The following is a 26,668-nucleotide window of genomic DNA, read 5'->3' as shown; positions in this document are numbered from 1 at the left end:
AGAATTTAAAAGTTTTTTTGTCTATTTTTGTTCAAATGTTGGAGACTAACACATGTGGAATATACTGAGTGTGCAGGCCATGATTTTGGTTTTTCCACATGTATGTACACAGATAAAAAGAAAGTGGACCATATAGAGAATTTCTATATAAAAACCAACCGATGTGAAAGTCTGCAGACGTACGGAGACATTTCCTGCCATCTATCTTGAATGTACTGACTAGTGATTTTCTTTGGTCCGTCAGTGTTTGTGCCCACTAGATGGCAACGGTGGTGGTGAGCCGATGACACAAAGCTGAGGCTCAGAGAAGACATGAAAACTGACTTTCCATGGTGACACATTTTTCTGACCCCACCAGCTGCATGGCCACATTATGACTAATGTAATATAGGCCAGTAAGCTGAGTATTTTTTATCAGAATATATCTTTGTAAGTCAGCTTTAGGCATTTACATGTCACTGGAAGCACTACTTGAATATTCAAAAATGCTCCTCGGGTAAAACAGTAAGATAAATACTGACAGTGTACAGATATATACACCTAAAGTACTCTCTTAAAGGGTTTAATACAGTAACACAGCACCACATGTGGCCTGAGCAGGAACAAGGAGGGGCTTGGTTTGTGACATGGCAGGAAATATCTAAACGCGCGCAATTACTACCTCCCTCCTTCCCCCATTTTTTCCTCTCCTCTTACAGCTGCGGGGAACTTCACGGCTCTGTGGAACAGCAGATTTTGGACGTCCACCAGCTGACAAGTTTTAACTTCTACCCTGTTACTTCTGTCTAGACTGAAGACACCCAGCTGTCTGACTGTTACTACAGAGGTGAGTACTAGAGGAAGGCCCGCGGACCAGCATGCTCCAACTGCGCCCTCCACGACAGCCACGACACAGTTTCCCATTCATACATGTGTAGAGACATTTGTGAACATTTTTACTATTAACTCCACTGATAACAGCCTGTATATTGACTTTAGATATACAGATAATGTTCTTTTCAGCTGGTTTCTGCTTCAGCTGAGAATACTGTCTGTTAATGCTGTCCCTTTTATGACATGCTGGCAGTTTGCTCGGCACAGAGGTGGGATTTTAAATGACTCACTGAAATAAGAGATCATCTTGGCTGCAAATGCTGGCATCACCGTTTAGTACAAAAATAACATTAAACGTTGGATGCATGGTTTTATCCAGACAAAATGTCTCCTCATGAACTATATTTTACGTCACTTGTGTAATTTTATACTCTGCTTACTTCGTCCTGGATTTTTCCAAATCACTTCCACTGACTTCAAGTCACTGTAAGGTCATTTAAGGTGACAGGGGCAGCCATGCTCTTTTCATTATCTAGACTCGATCTGTGCAGTTCTTAATGCCAATATATTGCTTCCAAATGGCTCCAAATAGCCTAAACTTAACAAAATGGATGAAATATGAAAGAGATGTTTTGTTTTTCTTTCATCGTGATGTCCAGGCTTCTAAAAATTTTAGTAATAATTCTTTTAAAGGTATTTAAAAAATGTCCATCTATGTACAGTGACACAGAGCACAGATTAGATCTCAGTGACCAGAGCAGAAAAACACACTTTCCAGAGAAGTATGTGTCAGGCCGAGATAATGTGGAGAGAATGTGGGTGTTCCTTGGGTGTGCAGACGAAGTCAGTTAAGCTCAACTTTATCAGCCAACTGAAACATTGACCCTGGGAAATGGATGACATTTTAGTCTTGATGATCAAGCAACAGGTTGAGCACGTGTTTTTGTTGCTGGGTTCAGGAAGTATGCTATGCAGCACAGCATCTCCTTATACGATGTAGAAATACAGAGATGCTCTCTGTTGCTTTTGTCAGTGACAAAATGATGTAAACTTTAGTTTTAGAGATGCTTAGAGATACATTTTTTAACCTTTGTTAACTGGTTTTATGGGATTATAAAATATTTGTGTTACCTGTTATTGTGTGCCAGAAAGGAACAAAGACAGGTTTTTTTACAGAAGTGGGCCCCTCTAGACCAGAACTGTAATGCACGTACATAATGAGGATGTTCAACAGCACTTAATGTTGTACCTCTACTCATTAGAAGAAGACAAATAAAAAACATAACAAACCAAATAACTCAGGCAGCCACACTCTCTCCTTAATTATGACTTAGTGTTCAAATACATTTTTTTTCTTCACAATACTGATTGCTTAACCTATATATTGGCTGATACTTTAAGCACATCCAATACAAATGCAATTAAAAAAATGTAACCTCCGTACACTACTCTCACTGTCTGGCTGTGAATTGATTGCTGTGGTTGTTTGACACTGATCAGGTTATTCTCTTTGTAAAACACAAATACTCTGGCCCAAAAATAGCAAGAAATTATTAAAAAGTTTCAAGAAAATTACCCCCAAAAAAGCACAAAAAATGTACAAAACAGGTGCAGAAAATTAAACAACACGTCTGTTTTTTTTCCTGTAACATTAGAATTAGAACATTAGAATGATTATAAACTTACTTTTTCCAGTCAATTTTTGCATTACCTTTTACTCATTTATTGCAGTTTGTGGGACAACACTTACCAAATTAATCATTGCCTTTTTCCCCCATGTGTTTGAAAAAAATCAAACCATTTTGCTCAGATTTCAAAGGGCTAAATAGGTTGTGAGAGGCTTCTGAACACAGCACAAAAAAACTGATGTCTAACCACGTTTTAAAGTGTTAATACCATTTCCTGTGGCAGATGAGCACAATTTGCTGTGTAGGCTAATGTTTTAGAGCAATAACGAACTGATTTCTGGGAAACCTGCCATTTTATGTGTGTGTGATATAACTAAATTTATCTATAAATGATGTGGTATAAGACCAACTCTATTACATAGGGTGGGATATCTGAAAACGTAACAAATGTGAGAAAAGGGGCTCCAGACCTTGATAATTTCATTAGATCTTAGACAAGATTAGAGTTTTATTTTCTCAAACTTAAGAAAATATAGAACTTCCCAAATCCAGTGGGTATGAGACAGGGGTATGGGGGATATCCACTTAGTCAGGATCAATTTCTGGCCAGTAAAGTGGTAGTGGTGACTACAATATTTTGGGGTAAATAAGAAGAGGTTAAAGAAGTTGAAACCGAAATACCCTTTTTCCATTAACTTGGAACAGGTTCCAGTTCCTGCACCTAATGTTGAACCATTAAGAGCTTTCTGACCGAAAAACAAAGTGGTTCAGAACCTGAAAATTTGGTTCCTGGCTGGAACTGACTGCCATCTGCTACTACTATAACTACTTTCACTGTGCATTGTGTAACGCCCTCTGCCGAAGACACATCCAAGAAAACAATGGTTTCGCTCAAAAGTGGTGGAAACGCAAGCTGATTTGCTGGATGGCACCAAGGTTCAAAGAGCCCTGAACAACCCTAATTTGGTGGAAAAGGGGCAAAAGGGAGCACTAAAAGGATTTGGGACAAGCTTTTGGCCCAGTAATTTAGGTCAGTGATTCCCAACTAGTCAACCCATGGGGTCCAAATTTCTCCTTAGTCATTAGTTTAAATCACCACATACTCAATTTTATTTCACAAAATATAAACAACACATGAGTCTGGAATACAATTAAATAAAACGTATTTGCAAGAATGAAGTGCAATTACCTAATTCTTAGTAACCAAAAAAATGCATATAATAGTCTCAGAACCCATGACAAAAATGCTGTAAATGCACAGCATGTTAGTAGACCAAATAATACAGAGAACAGTGTAAAAAAATAGTTGCTATGCTCAAAAAAAATCTCACTCTGCAGCAAGAAATGGTACTTTAAAATAATGTGTGTTTTTACAAACTTGATATGTTTGTCAGTCTTTTGCGATCCATTCAGAATGGACCCGCAACCCACTTTTGGATCATGACCCACCAGTTGGGAACCACTGATTTAGACAAGATATCAAAAATCATTGCCCCGAAGTTAAATATGAATGCCTAAGCAAATGTATAAGGTTGGCATGGGCCTGATTACATCTGTTACAGTTCAGGTAGACAGCCTTGTAAATCTTAGCTAGACGAGCCTCGTGTCAAACTATGCGTCACACAAATAGCTGCACTATTGTGTACCCTTCCCAGAATCTCATCCTGTGCTGGAACATTTTAGGAATCTTTTTATGTGTCATGTCCATTTCTTCTGTTTCGTGTCGGCTCAGGTCTTGCGGTTTGTTTTGGATCAAGCGCACGATAAGTTGTAAGCATGCACAATGTTTCCACGCTTAAGCACATTCACATGTGGGCAATCTTAAAAAAGCACTTATCTCCTAAGCTAATTACCATCACTGTGACTTCCAGCAGGATGCTAAGTGTCAGCGAGTATCCGCCCGTATTGGAACAAAGCCCCCCTTGGTTGAAACCCATTTCTCCCCTGATTTCTCCTTGCAGAGTCTCTAATGACATGGTAATAAGTATGAACACCAGCAGCTCTGTTGGCTTGATGGGTTCCTGGGATTGCTTGTGGCCTTGAAGTCCAGACTGAAAACTACAGCCGATGCACTTCCTTTGTTTAGATACTAGTGTTGACACTTTCCAGCGTAGACACCTGGCGAGTGGCCGGTCTCTGTGCAACTCTACCTGTAACTGGTTTAACAAAGGGTTAATAAATGGGTGTTCCCTCTTCCCACTCACTCCTCCCAGCCTGTAATCTCTCTCACTCTCTCCTCTCTTCACAACCAAGGAGCTTTGGAGAGACTCCTAAGAACAAAGCTATATATAAACATTGGAGGAGTCTGAAAATTGTGCGAACTTGAACTGGGATTTATCCTCTTAATAATCTGGAAAGAAAACTAGCCTTGTTCTTGACCACTGGGGTAAGTTGCTGAGAAATGTGTATGTGTGAGTCCCTTCTGTTTTAGATGTTGAGGAAGACAAGGGAAGGGCTAACTGTCAATAGTGAGCTGGTCTTGCGTCAGACAAGAGCCATGTGGTACACACGGCTGGATAGTGAGGCTAAAGTAATATCCACTGTGTTTTATTTAAAATGTCATTGATAAGGTTATATCGACTGTTTAGTTTTATTTATAAATATGTTCTAATTACTATAATGTGTTAAGAGAATGAGGTTTGTTTGGGGGGAAAAATTGTAGGTAAAAAGGTAGGTAGTAAACGGTAGGTAGTAAACGCAGGAAAACATTTTCTTTTATTTTTATTTTTTAAACTGTTTGACTGTTTCAACTCTTTAACTGATTCCACTGTCTGAGAGCTGAAATATTTATCATGCAACAGTTTTCGAGTTAACCAGGTTTGTCTAGTTTCTCCATCTTCCCCACATTAAAATGCAAAGCATTGCCCAATTCTTTTCCCTTTTGCAATGTGAGGGTGGTGACTGATCCAGCTAAAGTGGCTTTTTTGTGGAAGTTAAACTACAGACTCCTCCTGACCTTTAGTCTATACTTTGTTGGTGGTGTGAATTGGCCATAGACCATGGGAAAGTTGTCGGGAATGCAGCTAAAGAAAGTTACTCAACCCAAACTTGACCCAAGGCCAGTATGCAAGGAAAAGGCTACTCTGTATTTAGACTAAATATACAGGAACCTTTGTTTATCTTCATGGCTCACTATCAACCACTAAGCTGTATGAATTATTGTACATCCACAGGCCGCCTCAGTGATCAGCATTGAATATAAAAAGTATTCTGTTTTTGTGTGAAACTCTTAAGGAATGGCACATTGTAGTGTGAGTGTGCCCTTCGGGGTCAGATGTGAAAATCCTGAGGGCAGTTTGACCCGCAGAGAAGTGAAGTATCCCATGACCCCGTGGCAGCAGCGCAGACCTACGCTCATTCCCAGAGTCCATCCATGCCAGCTTTGTGTGGCCCACAACAGATTAGAGCAACATAAGTCCTCTGACAACATTTGTTATTTAAAGCCTTTCATGTCACACAAGCTTTAAGTGGACTTATTTCCAAAGTGTCCCTTTTTGTTGGGATTTTATTCTGTGAACTACCACGCTGATCTGGAAGTATTTCATCCACATATCTGAAGTGGGGAGCAAAACTCCAAAAATAAAGCAAGATTTTTGCATTGCCAAAAGAAAAAAAGGAATAAAAAGCAACAGTCTTGTTGTCCTTGGCAAGCAGGAAAAATTACAGTGGTGTGTGTCTCAAGACTTTATAAATAGGTTTGCCCTTTTGAAGCCACACAGCATTTTGTGTTTGCATTTCATTAGTCATATTCAGTGTTTCTTTAGTGCTGCGGCTTCCTGCTGTTCAATACAAATAACTTGTATGTTTACCTTTAAAAGGCTGTAGTTATTTAAACGCCTTCGCCAGTCTGCTACTGTGACATTAATCTATAATAGGCTGCATTAAAATGCAACGTGTGAGCCCATGTTTACGACATGGGTAGTCGTATACATGGAGAACTCTTGAGCGCTCAGAAAATTTCCCCTTGCGCTGCTGTCAGTACCACAACTGGGGGACATTTATGTGGTCTATTCTCGTGAACGTGGTAAACACATCCAAGCACTGATAGACCAAATCACAGTTTTTGTGTACAATAACTTCTGGCCCAGTAGAACAACCAGTGTCACACACGCAAAAAAATAAAATGGCGCAGAGCAAATGCTGCCACAGTTGGTTAATTTTTAGCCACCCAAAAAATCAATATCAGTTTATGTGTACACTCTATTTGGTATTATTTGCCACTTTAAATTGCACTTATACCACACTTTCTGATGGGAAACTGAAGCAGTTATCTCAAAACCACCAGACTCCACGGACAAAAACAGTCATTTTACTTTGCAGAACACAGCAGTTGCTGGTCTGCCACTGCTTTAACTGGTTAATGAGTAGCGTAAAGCAGAAAAATTATTCCAAATGTAGTGTGCACTTGATATTTTGAGGTACTGTTGCTTTAACCCCATCCACAGCAGTGCATTGCTTTGCTTCTGTACTGATAGACGCTAAGACGCTAAGAAAGCAACACAGTACATAAAATGTCAGATAGAACGGACCACGGTATTTAACGCTATATATTTATATGTTACATTTATGGCTGAAAATTGCAACAGAAATAAAAAAGAAATTGTTGACTTTACGTATCTCCACATTTAAAAATCAATTGTGCTGTTTATGGCAATAATCTGGCCAAACGATACGTATGATGTTACAATTCACTATATTGGGACACTGTAAGCAAGGTGATAAACTGCAATTTTTAAAAAAATCTAATTTTGTGAAAACTGATATAGTATAAATAACATATCATATACATAAAATCTGGTTAAAAAGTTTACTTTTTACTATAAACAAAGAGTAGGATCTGTATTTGCATTTACCACCGTGCTCAGGATACGTTGTAACTTCTGAGTGATGCGTTAAAAGATTGAAACTAGATGAAAACACTGATCAAGCAGTCAGCGCTTTGAACACAACAAAAAATAAACCACAAATATTTGCATGTAAGTCACTAGGATAGAGCAAAAATTAATGAAGCATAACATTACAACATTTTGCATGGCGATACTGTATCGATACATAGATGCAAAGTATCAGTTGTTTAAATTATAGAAATTATTATTTAAATGCAAATAAAACTTTCTGTGGCCGACTAGAATAATAAATTCAATTTCTTTTTCAGTCCACTCGGTACATTTTGCTGCAATAAAAATGACTGAAGTGTTTAGTGTTTGAACAGTTTAGAAAAGCTAATCAATCGCAATACATCACAATATATGTTATGGCAATACTCGGCATATTGCTAAAAAAAAATCAAAATAATATTGTATCATGTCTAATGTATCGTGATAATATCATATCGCAGGGTCTCCTGTTATTCCTATCCATATATACCACTAATTAAAAATCAAAAGTGCCTTTGAGAACTGATACAGTATCACCAAACATAATATCAGGATCCTCCAGTGTATTGATATTTTCTTATAATATTTGACGTTCTATAGACCAGAGCCAATGTCTTTACATCTATTACAGGTAGCCTAACTTGCATTTTGTATACATCATACTGCTCCTTTGGCTTCCTTAAAGACTAATTCTGTGATCCTATTTAAACTTGTTAAAATGAAGGTGATAACATACAGATGTAATTTAAGATAAAGACACATGTTGAGGTCGTGCTGCCTGCAGTTTTCTTCCCAAATGACGGAAAGTTGGCAAGATGATGGGAGTATCTGAGGTGTGTCGGAATGTTATGACTGTTGTGTAAAAGTACTACCAGCTGACTTTAAACCCTCTCCTTCTCTCTGCATAAACAAAAGCAAATTTGTTGGGGATTTTTGTTGAGCATATCCTTAATTAAACAAAGATTTTCTCTTTACCTCCAGCCAGGTGACAGTCTTAGGAGAATCCTTTAAGTCCAGCAAACGTAGCTCTCCAAAGTCTCTCAAGCCGCAGCCACCAGAATGGAGCTTCAAAAGATGAATGGACACAGCAGGGACGACGGGTAAGACTCACAGATGAACAGCGATTACTCAAACAGGTGCAGCATGTCACAGCAAAGGTGCTGAAAGTTCAACCTGAGTTGATACAGGGTTTTAAATGTGACTTTAAACATGTCTTTTATAAAGCTACAGCATTTTTGTGGCTCCCTAAAACCAATATTTTTTTCCATTCTAGGTTTGATGGGCTGGATGCCTTGGCCGAACATGAGGAGTTTCTACCACATAAAACCAGCGTCAAGAAAGCAACCCACTTTACAGATGTGAGTGCTTTTGCTGAGCCACACATTAGAAATGTAGACTAGATTTGTTGTTTAATCAGATTTAGTGAATAATATTGATGCTGCTGATGTGATTCTTGTTCCTGAATTGATTTGCCTGTCAAACGTCCTCTGCTGTCCTCTTCCTGCAGTTCGAGGGAAAGACTTCATTTGGCATGTCCATCTTTAACCTCAGTAACGCCATAATGGGCAGTGGAATTCTGGGATTGGCTTTCGCAATGTCCAACACCGGAATCATTCTTTTTCTGTGAGTATACATGCCAAACATGTAGTCTTTATTTTGGCTATGCTTTGTGCCCGGCTGTATTCGTCTGTGTGTGTGTGTGTGTGTGTGTGTGTGTGTGTGTGTGTGTGTGTGTGTGTGTGTGTGTGTGTGTGTGTGTGTGTGTGTGTGTGTGTGTGTGTGTGTGTGTGTGTGTGTGTTTTCTGCCATTGTAGGTGCAAGTATTTGCTCACATCAAAGTGTCTTTGGCATATTTTCTATTGTAATATTTTCCCCTCTCATGCAAGAGGACAACAGTATATCAATTTCACTATCTTGTGATCTATGTTATGTATTTAAGTAAAGCCACATATTTACACTCTTTGAGCAGGCTGTTTGTCGTGTGTGTGTGTGTGTGTGTGTGTATGTGTATGCTTGAGTTTGTGAGCTGCAGACTGACACAGTGACAATTGATTTTGGCTGTCCTCACTTTTTAAAGGGCTATTTCTTGATGTTTTTCTTAAAAACTGATACTTTGACGGTTTCGTGTGTAAAAGTTAGGGTGATTTAGTGGCATCTAGTGTTGAGGATAGCAGACTGCAGCCAGTTGAAACGTTTCCAGGTAAGAATCGAGGAAACTGGAAAGAGGAAAAGGTCATGAGTCAGTGCCAGTGTCTAAGGAGCCAGACTTTGGTGTCAGTTCAATTAGAGTCAATGGGGCGAGCATGGTAAATTTCACTATAACCCACCATATCTTTGTTGTTTCAACTCTAATGGAAAAATCCTTTCACCAGGTAAAAAAGGGATAAAAACACATTATGTGATGCTTACAAAAGTTTTCTTTTTTTAATAATCTAAATATGCATTTTTGTTTAATTTATGTATCATGATGTAACGTTATCATGGCCAGAACAGTGGCTTGAGATGCTGCTGCTGGACAGAGCCATAATACATTTACCAATAACAAGAAAATACAATGTGCATGGATAAATAACATCAGTAAGCATCACGTAATGTGTGTTTTTAATCTGGTGGAAGGATTTATGAGTCAAAACTGAAAAAACAAAGATATGATGTAATATAGTGTGATTTGCTGTGCTATTGAAAATCCCAGAATAAAGCAGGTCTTCTTTAAAATTCAGTGTTTTTCTGACGCTACTCTTCATTGAGGCACCGCTAATTACGGTGGCTGACTTGAAAATGAGAATGGCTCTATCTAGTGTTCAGTTAATCCATTCTGGGCTACTGTAGAAACATGGTGATGCAACATTACGTACTACATGGACAAGGACCTGCTCCCTATTTAGATATACAAGACTCATTCTAAGGTAACCAAAACACAACAATTCTTATTTTCAGGCAATTATACACTAAAGAAAACATACTTATTATGTTATATTCCATTTCTGCCAAAATACCCCCCTAAATCCTACACACTGGACCTTTATTTTATTTAAGACAGTGTTGACACAGCCAATATCTATATTTTTGAATGTTTTTTACTCATTTTATATCTTTAACTGTGTTTATATTTAAGCTTCATAATGCTGTAAAGTTCTGTGTCTCTTGTTTAAAAGATGCTTATAAATAAATCATAAATATTTATGATTTCTGGTCAACATTAGGATCAGGATAAGGCTGAAGTTTGTGTTAGTGGATACAGTTTGGATCTAGTCAATAGAGGGTCCTTATAAGGCTGAAAGTGGAGCCCCGGGGGTGTGTGTGTATCATCTGACTGAGTGTGTATTTGTGTTTGGACAGGTATGTGTGAAGGCAGGGGGATGGGCTCGGTGCTTTAGTGTGTGTGTGTGTGTGTGTGTTTCTGTTTGTCTACCTGTGTGAGTTGCAGGTATAACACTGTATATACACCGGCAGCACTACGAAGCCTTATCAGTCAGAATGTGCATTAGAGCTCATACACACGCAGCTTCCCTAAATCAGATTTGAGTGGTTAAAAATAGCCCGTAGTGATCAGATCCAAGACACGCCTGCCTGGATCAGTCCTGTGCTATGTGGCAGGAGGGGGAGGTGGAAGACGGCTGGAGAGCCGGCCTCTGAAAGCCAAACTCTTTGTGCGGGTGGAGAAAAAAAAGACAATTACAAGAATTGCTTTTCAAGAGTTTAGTTTCAGGAGAAGTTTTTGTTTTAATTCTGTTTCTCTCTGTTTAATCTATTCTTGATTACTGGACCAGTTTTAAATTTAAAGGAACACTACCCATAAAACAATAATTTGTGTATTAGTTACTCATCCTGTGTTACGCTGAATTTGTGAAGAAAACATTGTCTTTCTCCTCCATGACAAACAAAAAACACATAAACTGAGAATTTTTTTTTGACTAATTGACGTAAAAGTGGACCACAAAACCATATCAGACATCAGTTTGCAAACTCTCACACTCTCTAAAACCACATGATTTAAAAGATTTCTAAGCGCCCCCGGGCAAGTGCATGTGTTTGAACTCTGCTCAGTGGAATTTCATTGACACTCGACTCGTCCGAGCGTGAGACTATTGGTCCGGAAGTGTTTTGAATATTCAGGTTTAAAAGAAAATGCACGTGTTTAGGACCTCCTGAGCATAAAACTGGATAAACGAGATTGCTAATTCTGCACAAGTTGTGAGAGAGCTTGTGAACAGATGTTGTTGTTGATGGAGTTATGCTGTTGTTTAACGTGGAACCCTAAGATTTCAATTCATCAAGAACATCAAGAGCTTTTGTTTACAAATTCAGCACAAAATGGGTGAATCAGGCTTTTGGGAAATTCATTTTGTGGATGAAGTATGACTTTTAAGGTCCAGTGTGTAGGATTTACGGGGATATATTAGCCTAAACAGATAAAATAAGTCTATTTACTTTGTGTGTAATCACCTGAAAATAAGAATCATATTTTTTTGGAATGAGACGTTATTATTAACACACATTTACAAAGATCGCCATGTTTCACTGCAATGTTTCTACAGTACCCCAACAGACAAACCCAGCACAGGCTCTAGATGAGACCATTTGCGTTTTTCACGTGACACCGTAGTTAGCAGCTCCTTTGCGACAAGAGCTTCAGTAAAACACCGATTTTTTAATGTGAAACTGCTTTATTCAGTGATTTTACTGGTTTAAATCACCAGTTCTGTTTGTTTTGGAGAGGAAGAGACCTCTGCAGATAATTTGGCTTCTGGTAAAAACCTCAGGAACATTTAAATGTTAACCGTTAACCAGAAAAAAGGTGAGCAAACATCTGCAGCTGCCAAACAGCGTCGCAAAGACAATGATTTGTTATAACTGTCTTTTACCTGTATTTATCACCGGATCCATTTGTTTTGGAGAGGAAGACAACTCTGTGGATAATTTGGCTCCCTGTAAAAACTTCCTGAATGATAAAAACTAAAGGAATTATAACCAGGAAAAGTTTCAGCTGGTTGCAGTATGAAATTCTCACCACAACATGCCACTAAATCCCCCTAAATTTCCCATACTGTTCATTTCAGTTTCAGACATGAATTACATTTCATATCTCTGTTCTTGTGTGTTTCAGAATCCTGTTGGTGTCCATTGCCATTCTGTCTGCGTATTCAATTCACCTCCTACTGAAAAGTGCTGGAGTTGTCGGTAAATCAAAAGGAGACTTTCACATTACTAAACATATGCAGTCACAGAGTCGATACTGCATTCATAACTTATCTCATTACTCATGTATGGGAAATGTTTTTTTCAGGCATCCGTGCGTATGAGCAGCTGGGAAATCGGGCTTTCGGTGCCCCGGGAAAAATGCTGGCAGCATGCATCATTACAATGCATAACATAGGAGGTAGTGTCTTGCATTTTTTTCACGTTGATGTTAATGTCTGTAAGTGAAAGCATGTGTATTTAATCAAATAATGTTTTCACTTTCTTTTAGCAATGTCCAGCTACCTCTTCATCGTCAAGTCTGAGCTCCCACTGGTTATTCAAGCTTTCCTGGGTAGACACGAAAACACAGGGTGTGTATCAAAGTCTTATTCTGTTAGTGATTCATTTCAAAAATGTATTTTGGTGATTACTGATGTTTTTTTCCATCTGTTTGTCTGGCTGTCTCTTAGAGAATGGTTCTTGAATGGAAACTACTTGATCATCATTGTTAGTGCTTGTATCATCCTTCCTCTTGCACTCATGAAACAACTTGGTATGTTTTTCATTCTGTCGTCACACTTGTTTTTATTCCCTGTACTCCCCCATGTCTCCACATCATGTCTCCACTACCTGTTTTTAGTTGTTTACTTTCATATCTTGTATTGAAATTAAAACATCACTTTCAGAATCTGCATTTTACCATAAATCATTCTGCAAAATCTTTTTATTATTGCAACACAGGTTACTTGGGCTATACAAGCGGCTTCTCCCTCTCCTGCATGGTGTTTTTCCTAATTTCGGTGAGTCTCAAATGTCACGCAAAGAAAGACACACACAACACCAGCATGATACTCTGTCAAAGTTAAAGTGTGTAAGATTTAGGGAGATTTAGTGACATGAAGTGATGAAGACTGCAGATTGCAACCAGGTGAAATTGATCCCAGTTATAATTCACTGTTCATTGTTTGAGATATTTCTACTGGGAGCCGAATTATCCGCAGTGGGTAAAAACACTAAATGTAGCATTTACATGTGCTCACATTTTTTCTTTACAAACTTAAGATCCAGACATTTAGGAGGTTTTTAGCTAAACCAAAATATCCACAGAGGTCACCTCCCCGTTTAACAAAAGGACCCATGATTAAAACCGGTGAAAAGTCTGAATAATGCCGAATAAAGCAGTTTCACTTCAAAAATCAGGCTCCAAAACATGGTGGCTGAAGTAAAAATGCAAACAGCCCTCTATAGAGCCAGTGTTTAGTTTGTCTATTTTGAGCTGCTGTAGAAACATAGCTGTGAACATGGCGATCTCCGCAGATGAGGACCCACTCTCTCTGTAGATATAAACGGCTCTCTCTTATTTTCAGGAGATTATACACTAACGAATACAAACTTATTATATCATTTTCTGCCAACATCTCCCTCTAAATCCTACACACTGAAACTTTAAATATTTATCTTTGATTAACCAGTGGTTGTGTCTCCCCAGGTGATCTACAAGAGATTCAACATCCCATGTCCTCTGGATGATGAACATTATAACGTAACTCCTATTGCTGATGACCACTTTGTCAGTAATGAAACGGATGCCTTCTGTGACGCCAAACTCTTCACCGTCAACTCACAGGTCAGAGAAAAAAATGTTCACGTGTGCGTCCAGTTTTCTGAATCGTCAGCTGTGTATTTATTTCTTGGTTTGCACAGCAGATTCACTGCCACGTGTTCTGCTCTAGTGCCTGTTATGTCAACAGCATTAAGACTTGTTATGTCAACATTGGTGTCGGGGATAAAACAAGCATTTGATTGTGTTCTTAATGCCATGTTTGGGGGGGTTACTGACTGACCTTTGGCGTGTTTGGATTTTAGACAGCGTACACCATCCCAATTCTGGCCTTCGCTTTCGTCTGCCACCCAGAGGTGCTGCCAATCTACACTGAGCTCAGAGAGTAAGTTTCACAAAATCGAAACGTGGTGCCTTTTTTGGCTGTGGTTTAAAGTTTTAGTCAAATTAATATGTTTTTTCCGCTTGGCTTCACCCCAGTGCCACCAAGAAGCGGATGCAGAAAGTTGCTAACATCTCCATCCTGGCCATGTTCATCATGTACCTGCTAACAGCTCTCTTTGGTTACCTCACCTTTTATGGTAAGACAATCCTAACTTAAGGGAGTCAAAGGTCACCCTGTTCTGATGGAAAGATTTTCAAATGAATGACCCACTTGTACCCAGAACCTACATGCACTTTGGTGTGAGATATGTGAAGAGGTGTGTGGGTTTCTGTGTGGGCAGGTGCTGTGGAGTCAGAGCTGTTACACACCTACAGTCGAGTGGACCCGCTGGACGTCCTGATTCTCTGTGTGCGTCTGGCTGTGCTGGTGGCCGTCACTCTGACCGTCCCCGTGGTTCTTTTCCCAGTAAGACATCTATCAACAAGAAAAATCATTTGTTGTGATTTACATTAAAATTCAAAAGCAGATTCAGGTAAAATGAACAAAAAAAAGAGACACAAAATAGGAGATTAAAATAATACTGAGCTAAAGCTTTTAGTTAAATAATTTGTTAATATACAGAAACTACAACAGCTATCTTCATCATTAGTTATTCATTTAAGATTTTTTTTAAAAAGCCAAAACGGTTCTCAAATGTGAATATTTCTTGGTTATCTATAATTGTAAACTGAATGTCTTTGGGTCTTGTGCTGTTGGTCAGACAAAATATTTGAAAAAAACCTCTGACTTTGTAAACGTTCCATTTATCTTATTAATATAATAATTAATTAATTAATCCTGAAATTTGAAATGTAAAGCCTCAAAAGAATATGTAAAGACTGACATTTTTAACACAAAAAACATAAGTGTCTAAAAAATATAAATACATATTGTATATAAATCTAAATTCTGTACATGAATTAAACTTACTACCTAACAGCGAGGTCTTATGACAAATATGACAAATTTCAAATATGACAAAGGAAATGTCCTACCTAAATAAAAGTCGTAAGGATATGTAGTCATTTTACTTTTTAAAAATGAGATAACCATACATAAATTTCAATGAGTATGCCATTTTGCAACATATTATATGTATTAACATAGAGGCAAAAACTATGTGGACCCAATATTGAGCCTTGTGGTACTCCACACTTCATTATGAGACAAAAAACTCTTAAGGGGTGTTAAGCCTGTGACAAATTCATAACTTTTGACTTGTTTTTTATCCTCCATAAAATCCCAAAAGCCAAAATACTCCAGATGTAGCCTCCACACCACATATATGATGCTGCCAAAGGATCCAAGGGGGTTATTTACTTTGCCAGAGGCAGGCTGGCTGTTTCCAGTCTTAATGCTAAGCTAAGCGAACCAGCTCCAGCCCCATACTGAACTGAACAGATAACAGTGTGGTATCCATCTTCTCATCTAACTGTCACCAAGAAAGCAAACAAGCATAAATCCCATGATGTTAATCTTTTAATACTGAATACAGCACAGAGAGCAGGAAGCTGCTGATGAATGTCTCTCTGTAGGCCAAAACTTTCAAGTATGTTGCACTTCTGGTCTCACTTCTCAGTATATCAAAGCAGGTGTTTTGCCTTGAACAGCTGACGGAAAATACCTGCCAAATTGACTGCTATTATCCAGTTCCAGTGACGCAAATAGGAGCTTATCTTACATAACAGCTTCTCGACAGCAGTTCTATGATAATTTCATGTTACCTGTGGTGATAAAACAAGATTAACATATAATTTTCATAGCTTTGTTTAACAATCTCGATGCTGTTTCTTTTTGTAAAGAAAAGCATAACGTTTCCTTCCTTCCCTCTGTAGATCCGAAGAGCCGTGCTCCAGATCTTGTTCCCTCAGAAGCCGTTCAGCTGGCCCATACACATCAGCATCGCATTTTGTCTCATTTTTGTGGTCAACCTGCTGGTTATCTTCGTGCCCTCCATCCGTGACATCTTTGGCCTCATCGGTATGTTTACACAGAAAGAATAGCCATGTGGTCACCTGCACAGATCTGTAAACTGTACTCTGACTGCACAGCCTTAAATGGATATGGATTTTCAACCAGCTCTGCATCATAAGAGTGTAGGTAGTATAAGTAAATGAACTATGATTAAACTTCCCTCCATCTTACCACACAGTCGTTTTTCTTCCCATTTTCTCTGGTCATGTAGCACCAATTTCAAAAGTATTTGCATCTTCTATGGACAGCCCAGTTTTATGAAAGGAACATTTTTGCAGCAGTGAAATACCTCTTTAAGTGAACTCTCTTCTTCTCCATCTTCAGGAGCCACATCTGCCCCCAGCCTCATCTTCATCCTACCAGGAATCTTCTACATCCGGATTGTTCCTGACGACCAGGAGCCTCTTCTGTCCAGACCCAAGATTCAGGTACAACTTCAGCTATCAGTGACACTATGATTTAATTTAAATGTCTATGTATTTTGAGCGTGTTTTCGATACAGATGTTTTCTTTCCTTCCACTCTTGTAGGCCGCATGCTTTGCTGCAATGGGATTCATCTTCATGGTCATGAGTTTGTCGTTTATCATCATTGACTGGGTGTCTGGGGAGTCTAGAAGCGGAGGCGGGCATTAGCCGCGGTGACTGAACAGAGATACAACAAAAACAATGCCAACCAAAGCTCTCCCTGTCATTAAAAATTACCCCTCATCTGCAGTTTTCAACTGAAGCCAAACAGAAAAGTTTGGCCGCACAAGACGAAGGATATGTGAAGAACCTTCGTATGCAACAAAAAAAAAAAGAAAAAGAAAGCGTTTTGACATGTGATGGGGCAGGCGAAAGGCGCGGTAACGGAGGAGAAGCATGAGAATACACAGATATGTGTTCTGACTGAATAAGATCTATGTCACGCCCCGCAGTACGGATGTTGTTTGGAGGCATGTGTAAAGACAGAAAAGGGATGAATGGCAACAGCATGACTCAAATGGAAGTCCCGTTTTAGAGTTTGGATGTGAACAGTTCTGTGGAATAGCTCAGTCACTGCCAAAATCCCTCTAGTCTACTTCCCTATAATCTCAGATTTTACAGGACAGAATTATGTGTCGTAAGGCAATCATTTAACCAGGACGTTTTTTTTTTTTACAAAAAACAATTTCAGCTTATTCAACCATCAGTTCTTAACATTATACATCCAGGACTGTAAAATCTGCTGGTGTAGTGTTGTCCAAGGCCCTGTCTACACAGAAACAGATATTTTTTATATTTTCCTCTACGTTTTGGCCTCATTCACACGCAGATGGAGATTTAAATCACTAAAACAGAATTTTCTGCAGATTTTTCAAAACTTGCACGTGCAAACTGTTGCTTTGTTTAATGAGCATACAATAGAAACAACAATGACAAACCACAAGTTTGCTAACGTTTTGTTAGCAATGCTTGGTCTAATAAACACTTGCTGCACCACTTCAAGGACAAACAGAGGCATCTGGGCGCCTAATGTTTTTGCTCCACCTCAGCGTCTGCAGTTTAAAGTCCACCAGAAACAAGGGTTTTGATGAGCCCTGATATAACGCAGCAAATCTTGTATTTAATATAAAACAGTGTTTTTTTGTAGGGCTGCCCCTTGAAAGAAAAAAGATTCATCTGTACACTTTGTGACTGTTGTAGACCGCTGAAGACAAGCGTTTGCATTTTGCGTTGTAATGTGGATGCAGATCTTTAGGGGAAAAAAATTGTGTAGATATAATTTTCTTTATTTTAAAAGGGGAAAAATATCTGTATACATATAAACAGGGCCTAAATCTCCACAAACTTGAAATATTCAGCTAAATATAACCAGTCTGCAGTTTCACACTAACCGTTTCAGTCTACCAAAATACAAAAACGTGGTGTTAAAATAATGTTCTTGATGTGATATTTGTGTTAAACTATTCTGACACTCGACATGTGTGTTGTAAAGATGATCGCCTTCAAACCTGAGCCTGAGGTGATCGCTTAACCAAAAAAACAACAGAGACAGTTTTGGTGGTGTTCGGCTGCTATCCATGAAGGTGAAACAGTTACTGACAATCAGGGGAATAAACAGACAAAAAAAGAGGTGGTTTGTAACATTTTTGAGTTTTATGTATTACTGAAAAAACATCCTTTATTGCAAACCAAAGAATATAAATTTGTGTCGCCCTAAAATAGGGTGTAACACACTATTTTTTAAAAATATTCGGCAAAGGCCCAAAAAATTCAGTGTTAAAAATGCTGTGTCTGTTTCAGCAGTCCCAGAAACTGTTCAGTATGGTGAATAATGATAATTTTGTTTTTTAAGTTAAAAATCCATTTTGTCTATAAATTTTGACTAAAAGATATTCTGACTTTGTTATTCATCCTGTACATTTTAAATTAATTTCAATGTCGTTATCTGTCAATAAAGTATGTCTTTCATTTGTACACAGTTTTTGAGTCGTTTTTTAATCTCAGTAAAAACGCCGATGTGTCAAAAGTCATCCGTGTGGCTGTAAAATGAGTGCACTCACAGCAGGAGAAGAGCGGCAGCACTGCACTGCCTCCCTCTGAAAATGGAAGTGACACATTCGTTTGTGCTCTGCGTCTGAGAGAAAGAAGAAAAGTGGGGGTTAGAGAAGTGTGGTTGTCCGTTTCCTGCTTTCAGTTGATGTGTGCGCAGAACAGAGAAGAGAAACTTCCTTGACTGTCGGGCTCAGTGTCCTGACAGCGCAGAGAGGACGCCTTTTTCAAACACTGTACACATGAATTTGAGATAAACTGGGACATTAACAGAGCACCATGAGCCGTGGATCTAAAACTAAAGCAGTGAGCGTCGGCAGCTCTCTGCTGAGCCTGCAGGAGAATGAGAAGCTGGAGGAGCTGCTGGGCAGAAGGTGTGCTGTAAGTTCAGATCTGGTCGGGGAGGGGATTGCCCACCATGGGGGTGATAACCTGCTCTATTTCTCTTGTGTCTTTTCTCTTGGCAGTTTGTTGTAAAAGTGACATGAGAAGTAATCAAAGAAAATACAGGTTAATGTGGTTGCTACGTATACATTTTTTTCTCCTTTCCTACTTTCATCTTTACCTTATTGCTTGTCATGCTGCTCTGTGTGCCTTGAATTGCCCCCTGGGGACAAATAAAGTTTTTTGAATTGAATTGAATTGAATTGAATTGAATGTAAATCGTCCAGCCTCAAGACTTCTCTCTCTTGACTTTGGTGATTAAACATCACATCCTGAACTTGAACAAGCACGGTTGATTGTTGAAACCGGAGGCGAGGACTATTACGTTAACTTTCCCACCAAACAATATTTTAATTTGAGTCTTTTTCTGAGCTGCTTTTTTTGCTTTCTTATTTATATTCAGGATAATCTGACATTTTCTTCAAAGAAACCCATTGTGCATTCATGCGAATGCAGCTTAAAATGACTCGCTGACATTAGGTCATCACAAAAAGGAGGTAGCTGTAACAGGAAATGGTGGCTGAACTATTTCCTCTTCTGGTGTCAGAATTAGACTGTATCTTTGAGTTTAGTCTTACAGTAGAGCAGAAGTTGCTTTGTTCCGTACTTTCTTTAAGACACCGAGCTAAACCCTCACTGTGTCAACAACAAACCACCATCAGCTGCACACTTTGATGACTTATACATCCCTGCCAGCAAACTGAGAGCAATAAAGTGCTTAAATGTGTTATCTGAAAGCAGATAAGGAAGTGAATCACCACAAAACTGTTAATTTACAAATGAACTGCAATAAAATGCTCCCGAGTGTCCTATCAGCTCTCAGTGTGTGTTTTGTCTCTGTGTGTTCAGTCCATGGCCACCGCAGTAGCTCAGCTGTTCATGGCTCTGCCTCACAGTCCCTCCATGTGGAGCCTGCAGCACACCGGGGTGGTTTGTCTCATCAAAGACAACCCTCAGCGCTCCTACTTCATACGGATGTATGATTTGAAGGTAACCAATTCTGCAATTTTACCAAGAGTCGAATTACAAGGATGCATCAGAATATGAAAGCCCTCTTTAGACTGATGATGTAAAGTTAGGGGGAGACCGGGTGTGGTTGTAACACTTTTTGTCTCAGCACCAATAACCAGAGTTGGTACCAAAGCCTGCTGCCAAAATGACACCGATTCCTGCACAGCCTGTATCTACCGGAGCCAATAATAACACAGATTTTGGAGTCTCGTTCAATGCCAGACTGTTAGCAAGAAAGAGAGAGCAAGACTTTAAGGCCAGACTTTAGCACAGACTTTGGCTCCAAATGACGTCACAAGCTCAAGATGGTAGCAGCTTTATCCCCGATATCACAACCTCACTGAAGCATAGAGGGGGTCAGCGGGGGCGCGTCATCCATCTTTATACACAGTCTAAGCCTACAACCCATCTGTGCGTCCCTGTGTTCGTAACAAGCAGCGTACACTTACTATCTGAATAATGCGCTTTTTTAATAGCAGGAAAATACTGTGCCATTCGGTCTTCAGGTCAGGTGTGTTGGTAATGGCGCAGTCCCTTCTTGTTCCCTTAAAAACAGCAATGTGCCAACAATGTGCCTGAGCACACTTGGTTTTATGACCTACGCAGCCATGGATGCAGAGTGACGCAAGTACTTAGACAACAAGGACATTGGCCATTAAATTGACATCTGTGACGTCTGAAATTAGCGATGACAGTTGTACTGCGCTATGTGACGCTTTGCAACAGGTGCAAGATAGGGCACAATATTTGTATTTGCCCTGGACGGTGGTGTTGATACCTTTGAAACTTTGGGAGAACCCACCTCTTGAATATATGCACTATATATTCAATATTCATAAATCTGTATGCATACAGTATCCCAGCTAGCAGGGAACGTTCCCACAACATTGGCTGTTACCTACTAGTTGCAATAATGTTCTAAAGAAAACATTTCAATCTAACGTTCAAAAAATGTCTTTCACATTTAAAATAATGTTTGTTTTAAGGTTAAATGCTGACTGAGATTGTAACATTTTGAGGATGTTTTGGTGATGTTGAGAGGTGACAGATCGGAGAATTTTAAAAACGTTCCCACAATGTTTTCAAAGCAACATTCAGATAATGTTATTGAGGACTGAGATTACAGAACATTTTTATGAAAATACAATGTAATGTGATATACTGACAAAAAAAATAAATTTTTTGATGTTGAAAGACTGTTACTCTAACATACCACTGAAAACATTACTAAAACATTGCATTGGTTGCAATGTACCATACTCAGAACATTTTTAGAACCAAAACATGTCTGCTGGGTATGCAGCATTGGGGGTTTTCTGAAAAAGTGCTACAACCAAAAAATGAGCATAGATTAAATAATTCACATTTTACCCCAAAAAACACTCTCTAATCAAATACAGGTTACATAATTCAAACGTCAGCAGCATCAGAACATAGACTTGGTCCGAAAAATTACATCCAGATCTGTAAAGTAATATTTTGGCTTTAAAATTTGCACACTTGTTCACACAGCTGTGATATTTCACATACAAGGGCATGAAGGAATAAGTCATTCATATAACTGATCACATTATTCTCAGGTCATCCTTTCTTGGTGAAAAGTAGTGCTGTTACAACCATGCCCAGTCTCCCCTACTTCACTTTGGCACATTATTCACATCTTAGGTGACTTATTATTGTTCTTGTTGAGACTTAAATATTAACCATAATTTTCTCCACAGGCGGGGCGGCAGGTTTGGGACCAGGAGCTCTACAACCAAATTGTTTACTCGTCGCCACTGCCGTACTTTCATACCTTTGCTGCGGATGTAAGCACACCCTCGTCTGACCTCTTCCTCCAGCTTCAGTAACTTTGGCGTTATGATGTGGTGCACTGCAGTCATTTCCGCTAAAACTGTCAGCAGGAAGTCAACTGTTTCTGAAACACTTTAAATGTGATATATTGTTCATTTCTTGTTCGCACGACGCAGGACTGTCAGGTCGGCCTGAACTTCGCCGAGCAACAGGAAGCAGAAGTTTTCCAAAATGCTGTCGAGGAGAAAATCAGCCAGAGACAAAACCGTGCAGGTCAGTGACGTCATAGCCAGCGCGTGGACGTGTATGTGTGTATTTCTACCGTTAAATTAATGCACTTAATTTAGAGCCGTATTTATATGCATTTTGGCTAATATTTTGTTTACAGTATGTTCCTGAAAAAATTTAAATCAATTTTAAAAAAACTTTTTTTTTTTTTTTGATTATTCATTTATTTACAAAATTAGAAATATTTTACAAGCGAGTCCTGATCAAGAAGCCTCCTCCAAAGGCACCCATTAAATTAAATTAAATTCATGCAATAAATTCATAACTATAACGTTATGCCCCTGGGCTAATGTTTTGTTGACATTATGGTCCCGTAAAGGTTTTTTTTAAAAACATTTTTATTTTATTTTATTTTTTACAAAATCTGAAATAATTTACAGGCAAGTCCTGATCCAGAAGCCTCATGCAAAGACATCAATTAAATTAAATTAATACCATAAACTCAAGACTATACTTGTATGCTCTTGGGCTAATATTTTGTTTACAATATGGTCCCGAAAAAAATGTACTTAAATTACATTTAATTTATCTTAATTTATTTTTCATAAAATCTTAATTATTTTACAAGTCCTTATCATAAGCCTTGTGCAAATACATCATTTAAATGAAATTAATGCAATAAATTCATATCTATATTTGCATGCTACTGGACTGATGTTTTGTTTACAATATGGTCCTAAGAAAAAATAGAATCAGCTTAAATTAGGTTTATTTTCATTTCATTTCATTTTATCATATAAATGTAATAATTTATTTTTACATCATCTGAAACATTTTACAAATGATTACTTATTGAGAAGCCTTTTGGAGAGACTGCTATTAAAATATATAGGCGTTATACATGATGAACTCTCAGGGTATTTTTTTAAGAATATAGAGAATGCTAATGGTTGAGTTAATGATAAATAGTTTTTTAAATCCTCCTGGTATTTTAGCTGAATATAAATAGTTTTATGGTGTCTCAAAATGGTTTCTCCTACTTCCTTCTCATTGACAGATAAGAAACAGCGCCCCCTGCCGCCCAGTGGTAAGATTGCAATGCACTTCATAGCTGCATAATTGCATTTTCACATGCATCAAACTATGAATAAAAATCTTTTTTTCCCTGTCTCCTGTCCTGCAGATAGAGGTTCCCTGCCTCGTCCACCTGAAAAAGGTGCATAACATGTCACTACTGTAACTTTTACTACCACCCACCAGTGATGCATGAAATTAAATAATAACCCTACCTGCACTCTGTTATCTCCTGCAAAAGCGTCATCTGGCAGCCCTGGTTCTTTCCACATGGCCACAGTGGACATCCAAAACCCAGATATCCACACTTCACGGTACCGCTCGATGCCTTCACCTGCTGTTTCCTCAGCTCTGATGGGCAAAGGAAAGAAGGATAAGAAGAAAGGAAAAAAGGGGCCCAAACTTTCCAAAGCAGACATAGGTGCACCCAGTGGATTTAAGTGAGTGTTTGAGGAGATGGATGTGTTTCCAGGATGTCGTGCAGTGACGTTTGGTTAATTTCCAGAGAGGATGTGATGTTACACCATTTGTAAAACTGCGTCATCTTTTGTTTCCTTCCTGTCAGGCATGTTAGTCATGTCGGCTGGGATCCAAACAACCTTGACCCTGATCTGTGGAAGCTGCTCTCTCAAGCTGGGATCAGTGAAGATGAAATGAGGGATGAAAAGACCTCCCAGCTCATCTATAATGTCATCGAGCAGTCTGGAGGCATGGAGGCGGTCAAAAGGGAGGTGAACAGAGGTTAGACTCGTTTTTTAATAATCTCACTACGTTCTCCTGATTTTTTACAGATTGGGCTGAACTGTTGTGCATATCTTGTTTTGTTGCGTTAAAGCTGGTGGACCTCCAGCAGACAGAGGCAGACAAGGACCTCTGCCTCCTGTGCCGGGCTCCCACGCTCCAACCCCTCCTCCTTCCCGAGGCCGATCTGGCCCCCTGCCTCCTCTCCCAGGTCAGTCACCTCGAGGGACGCCGCCCCCTCATCCGCCTCACCCTCGTGGAGGCTTGCCACCGCCACCTCCTGCAACAAGCAGAGGCGGCCCTCCACCTCCACCGCCACCAGCTCACTCTCCATCCTCTCACTTCTCCTCATCGCCATCATCAAAGCCCTCTCACAACTTGCCTCCTCCCCTGCCGCCTTCTAGCCAACAGCGCTCCATGGGGTTCCCACCTCCACCTGTACCATCTACACCCAGCAGAGGAGGTGGTGGGGGAGGAGGAGCCCCCCCACCTCCTCCTCCGCCACCTCCTCCACCTTCCCTACCTGCTATGTCTTCAAATTTCCCACCTCCTCCTCCTCCTCTTTCTGGAGGCCCACCACCACCACCTGCTCCTGTATCTGGAGGCGGAGACAGTAGAGGAGCTCTGCTGGATCAGATCCGACTGGGGAAGAAACTCAGAAATGTAAAGCAAACTTATTTCTCTCAAAAAACATATTGATTGACATCCTGCAGTGCGTCATAATTAAATGTTTGTTTTGTAGCAGCATGGTCAAAATCTTTGCTCCTGTTCTGCTGCACGTTACAGGTGACAGACAGTCCTGATGCAGCTCCACCACCATCACCAGAGACGGGTGAAGGCATCGTTGGTGCTCTCATGATGGTCATGCAGAAGAGGAGTAAAGTTATCCATTCCTCTGGTAAATACAAGCACATTTAAGAGTTTTTTCACTGCTGGAAAAATGGCCTTTTATTAAAAAAATAGGGTGTCTATGCAGCAGAGAGAAGAAAATACTTTTGAAATTGGATTATTTTGCTCAAGAGGTAGAAAACCTACAACTACCAGAATGCACTGCGCCGCACCAGTCCAATAAATGCTCCTGCCGGTGGGGGATGTAATGTGGACTTACAAACCTTGAACCTTGAAACCTGGATCAACTTTTGAAATCTGAGCAAACTGGTTTGATTTCTTTGGTGGAAAACATGGAGAAAAAGGCAATGACCAACTTGGCCAGAAATGTCCCACAAATTGCAAATTATTAGTAAAATGTAACCTGAAAAAAAAGACCTGATAATTAGTTTTGATTAGTTTTGGGAGGTTATAAGAAAATTATTTTTTTAAAAAAAGTTAAATGTATAATTATGTTACAGGAAAAAAAAGAATACGTAGATTTTTTAAAAATTTTATAACTTTTTAGTCGTTTTTTTAAAATATATATACTTTTTTGGGCTTATCTTCAGGTACTTTTCTCATAATTTTTTAAAAACTAATTTCTTGCAAATTTTTGGGTCATGTCTTGTTAAGTTTCTCATTGCCGTCTCACCATGTTTCTAAAAGAAATCAAATCAATTTAGTGATAAACAGTAAATGTGTTTCTGAAAACATTTGAGGTGAAAACTATGCAGCTTAGTTTTTCTGTTTGATGTCTGTTTTTTCAGCCTTTGTTTTCACTGTGCAGGAAGCAGTATGGCACCAACTTCCTCTTTGCATACTCTCACTATTACAGTTAAACACGGCACTGAAATGTATTTCTAAGAACATTTTAGGTAAGAAATAGGGATTGGTCATAGAGAGATAGAGATAGAGAGAAGTTTACCACAGTTCATCTACACGTGCTACACATTGATAAAATGCGGGATGAAAATCGGTAAAGTATCTCTTTAATTACACAGTATACAGTTGAAGATTAACCTAAAGGGCTCATGTCTTTATATTTCTCTTGTCTTTCAGATGAAAGTGAAGATGACGGTGGAGATGAAGACGATGACGACGATGAATGGGACGACTGATGTTGAAGTTCTTGTTTGTGTGAATTTTAAATCTCGATTTAACTGTGATTTCGGTCACAAACCTCTGAATTACTATACTGGTACATGTTGGATTTCAGGTTCAACAATTGATAATAAAACTGGAATATGACTTGAGGTGATTAACCCTTTGAAACCTGGAGCGACATCACTTTTCTTATGCTGCTTTCAGACACTTTTCGGAAGTATTTAAAACTTCGAACCCTGTGCAAATTGATGCGATTTCTTTCAAAAACTTGGTAAAAAGCTATGGAAAACTGTCTAAAGAAAAAAAGCTGAGGAAAAACTATATTTACTATTACTAGAATTACATATTAAATATTATAAGGAATTATCATAAGGTTTTTAAAGTTTCTTTTGTTGTTTTGGTTTGGGGTTTTTTGCTGTGTTTTGTTGT

General features: G+C 39.0%; 2 protein-coding genes across 4 annotated transcripts; both read left to right on the top strand.

Annotated features, from left to right (window-relative positions):
• The first annotated feature begins 632 nt into the window (after positions 1–632).
• On the top strand, positions 633–18,898 carry LOC121946562 (sodium-coupled neutral amino acid transporter 3-like). Of its 2 annotated transcripts, none has more exons than XM_042491180.2 (16): positions 633–826; positions 8,300–8,418; positions 8,592–8,676; positions 8,826–8,941; positions 12,426–12,499; positions 12,606–12,698; positions 12,789–12,870; positions 12,970–13,052; positions 13,241–13,299; positions 13,989–14,126; positions 14,366–14,445; positions 14,541–14,641; positions 14,786–14,910; positions 16,320–16,464; positions 16,783–16,886; positions 16,988–18,898. In XM_042491180.2, exons 2-16 carry the CDS (start codon positions 8,378–8,380, stop codon positions 17,090–17,092), a joined length of 1,431 nt encoding a protein of 476 aa, XP_042347114.1. In that variant the 5' UTR covers positions 633–826; positions 8,300–8,377; the 3' UTR covers positions 17,093–18,898. The 2 variants fall into 2 exon arrangements, with proteins under 2 accessions (XP_042347114.1, XP_042347113.1); XM_042491179.2 differs by lacking the exon at positions 633–826 and adding an exon at positions 4,667–4,827.
• Positions 18,899–19,110: 212 nt separating this feature from the next.
• Positions 19,111–26,611, top strand: LOC121946561 (actin nucleation-promoting factor WAS). 2 transcript variants are annotated; one of them, XM_042491178.2, is made up of 11 exons: positions 19,111–19,354; positions 20,267–20,407; positions 22,150–22,236; positions 22,399–22,495; positions 23,508–23,537; positions 23,634–23,666; positions 23,766–23,964; positions 24,090–24,265; positions 24,360–24,928; positions 25,052–25,163; positions 26,195–26,611. In XM_042491178.2, exons 1-11 carry the CDS (start codon positions 19,253–19,255, stop codon positions 26,251–26,253), a joined length of 1,605 nt encoding a protein of 534 aa, XP_042347112.2. In that variant the 5' UTR covers positions 19,111–19,252; the 3' UTR covers positions 26,254–26,611. The 2 variants fall into 2 exon arrangements, with proteins under 2 accessions (XP_042347112.2, XP_087938033.1); XM_088081907.1 differs by having other exon boundaries at positions 19,147–19,347.
• Positions 26,612–26,668: the final 57 nt, after the last annotated feature.

This window comes from Plectropomus leopardus, chromosome 9, assembly GCF_026936395.1.
Source record: "Plectropomus leopardus strain MGB_pleo_1.0 chromosome 9, ASM2693639v1, whole genome shotgun sequence".
Classification (NCBI taxonomy): Eukaryota; Metazoa; Chordata; class Actinopteri; order Perciformes; family Serranidae; genus Plectropomus; species Plectropomus leopardus.
This window is presented reverse-complemented; position numbering and strand designations above follow the sequence as displayed.

Coding starts and splice junctions, on each gene's coding strand:
- LOC121946562 (XM_042491180.2), top strand. CDS start 8,378: ATGGAGCTTCAAAAGATGAATGGACACAGCAGGGACGACGG. Junction 12,699..12,788: donor TACAATGCATAACATAGGAG/GTAGTGTCTTGC, acceptor ACTTTCTTTTAG/CAATGTCCAGCTACCTCTTC. Junction 13,300..13,988: donor TGGTGTTTTTCCTAATTTCG/GTGAGTCTCAAA, acceptor GTGTCTCCCCAG/GTGATCTACAAGAGATTCAA.
- LOC121946561 (XM_042491178.2), top strand. CDS start 19,253: ATGAGCCGTGGATCTAAAACTAAAGCAGTGAGCGTCGGCAGCTCTCTG. Junction 23,667..23,765: donor GCCTCGTCCACCTGAAAAAG/GTGCATAACATG, acceptor CTCCTGCAAAAG/CGTCATCTGGCAGCCCTGGT. Junction 25,164..26,194: donor TAAAGTTATCCATTCCTCTG/GTAAATACAAGC, acceptor CTTGTCTTTCAG/ATGAAAGTGAAGATGACGGT.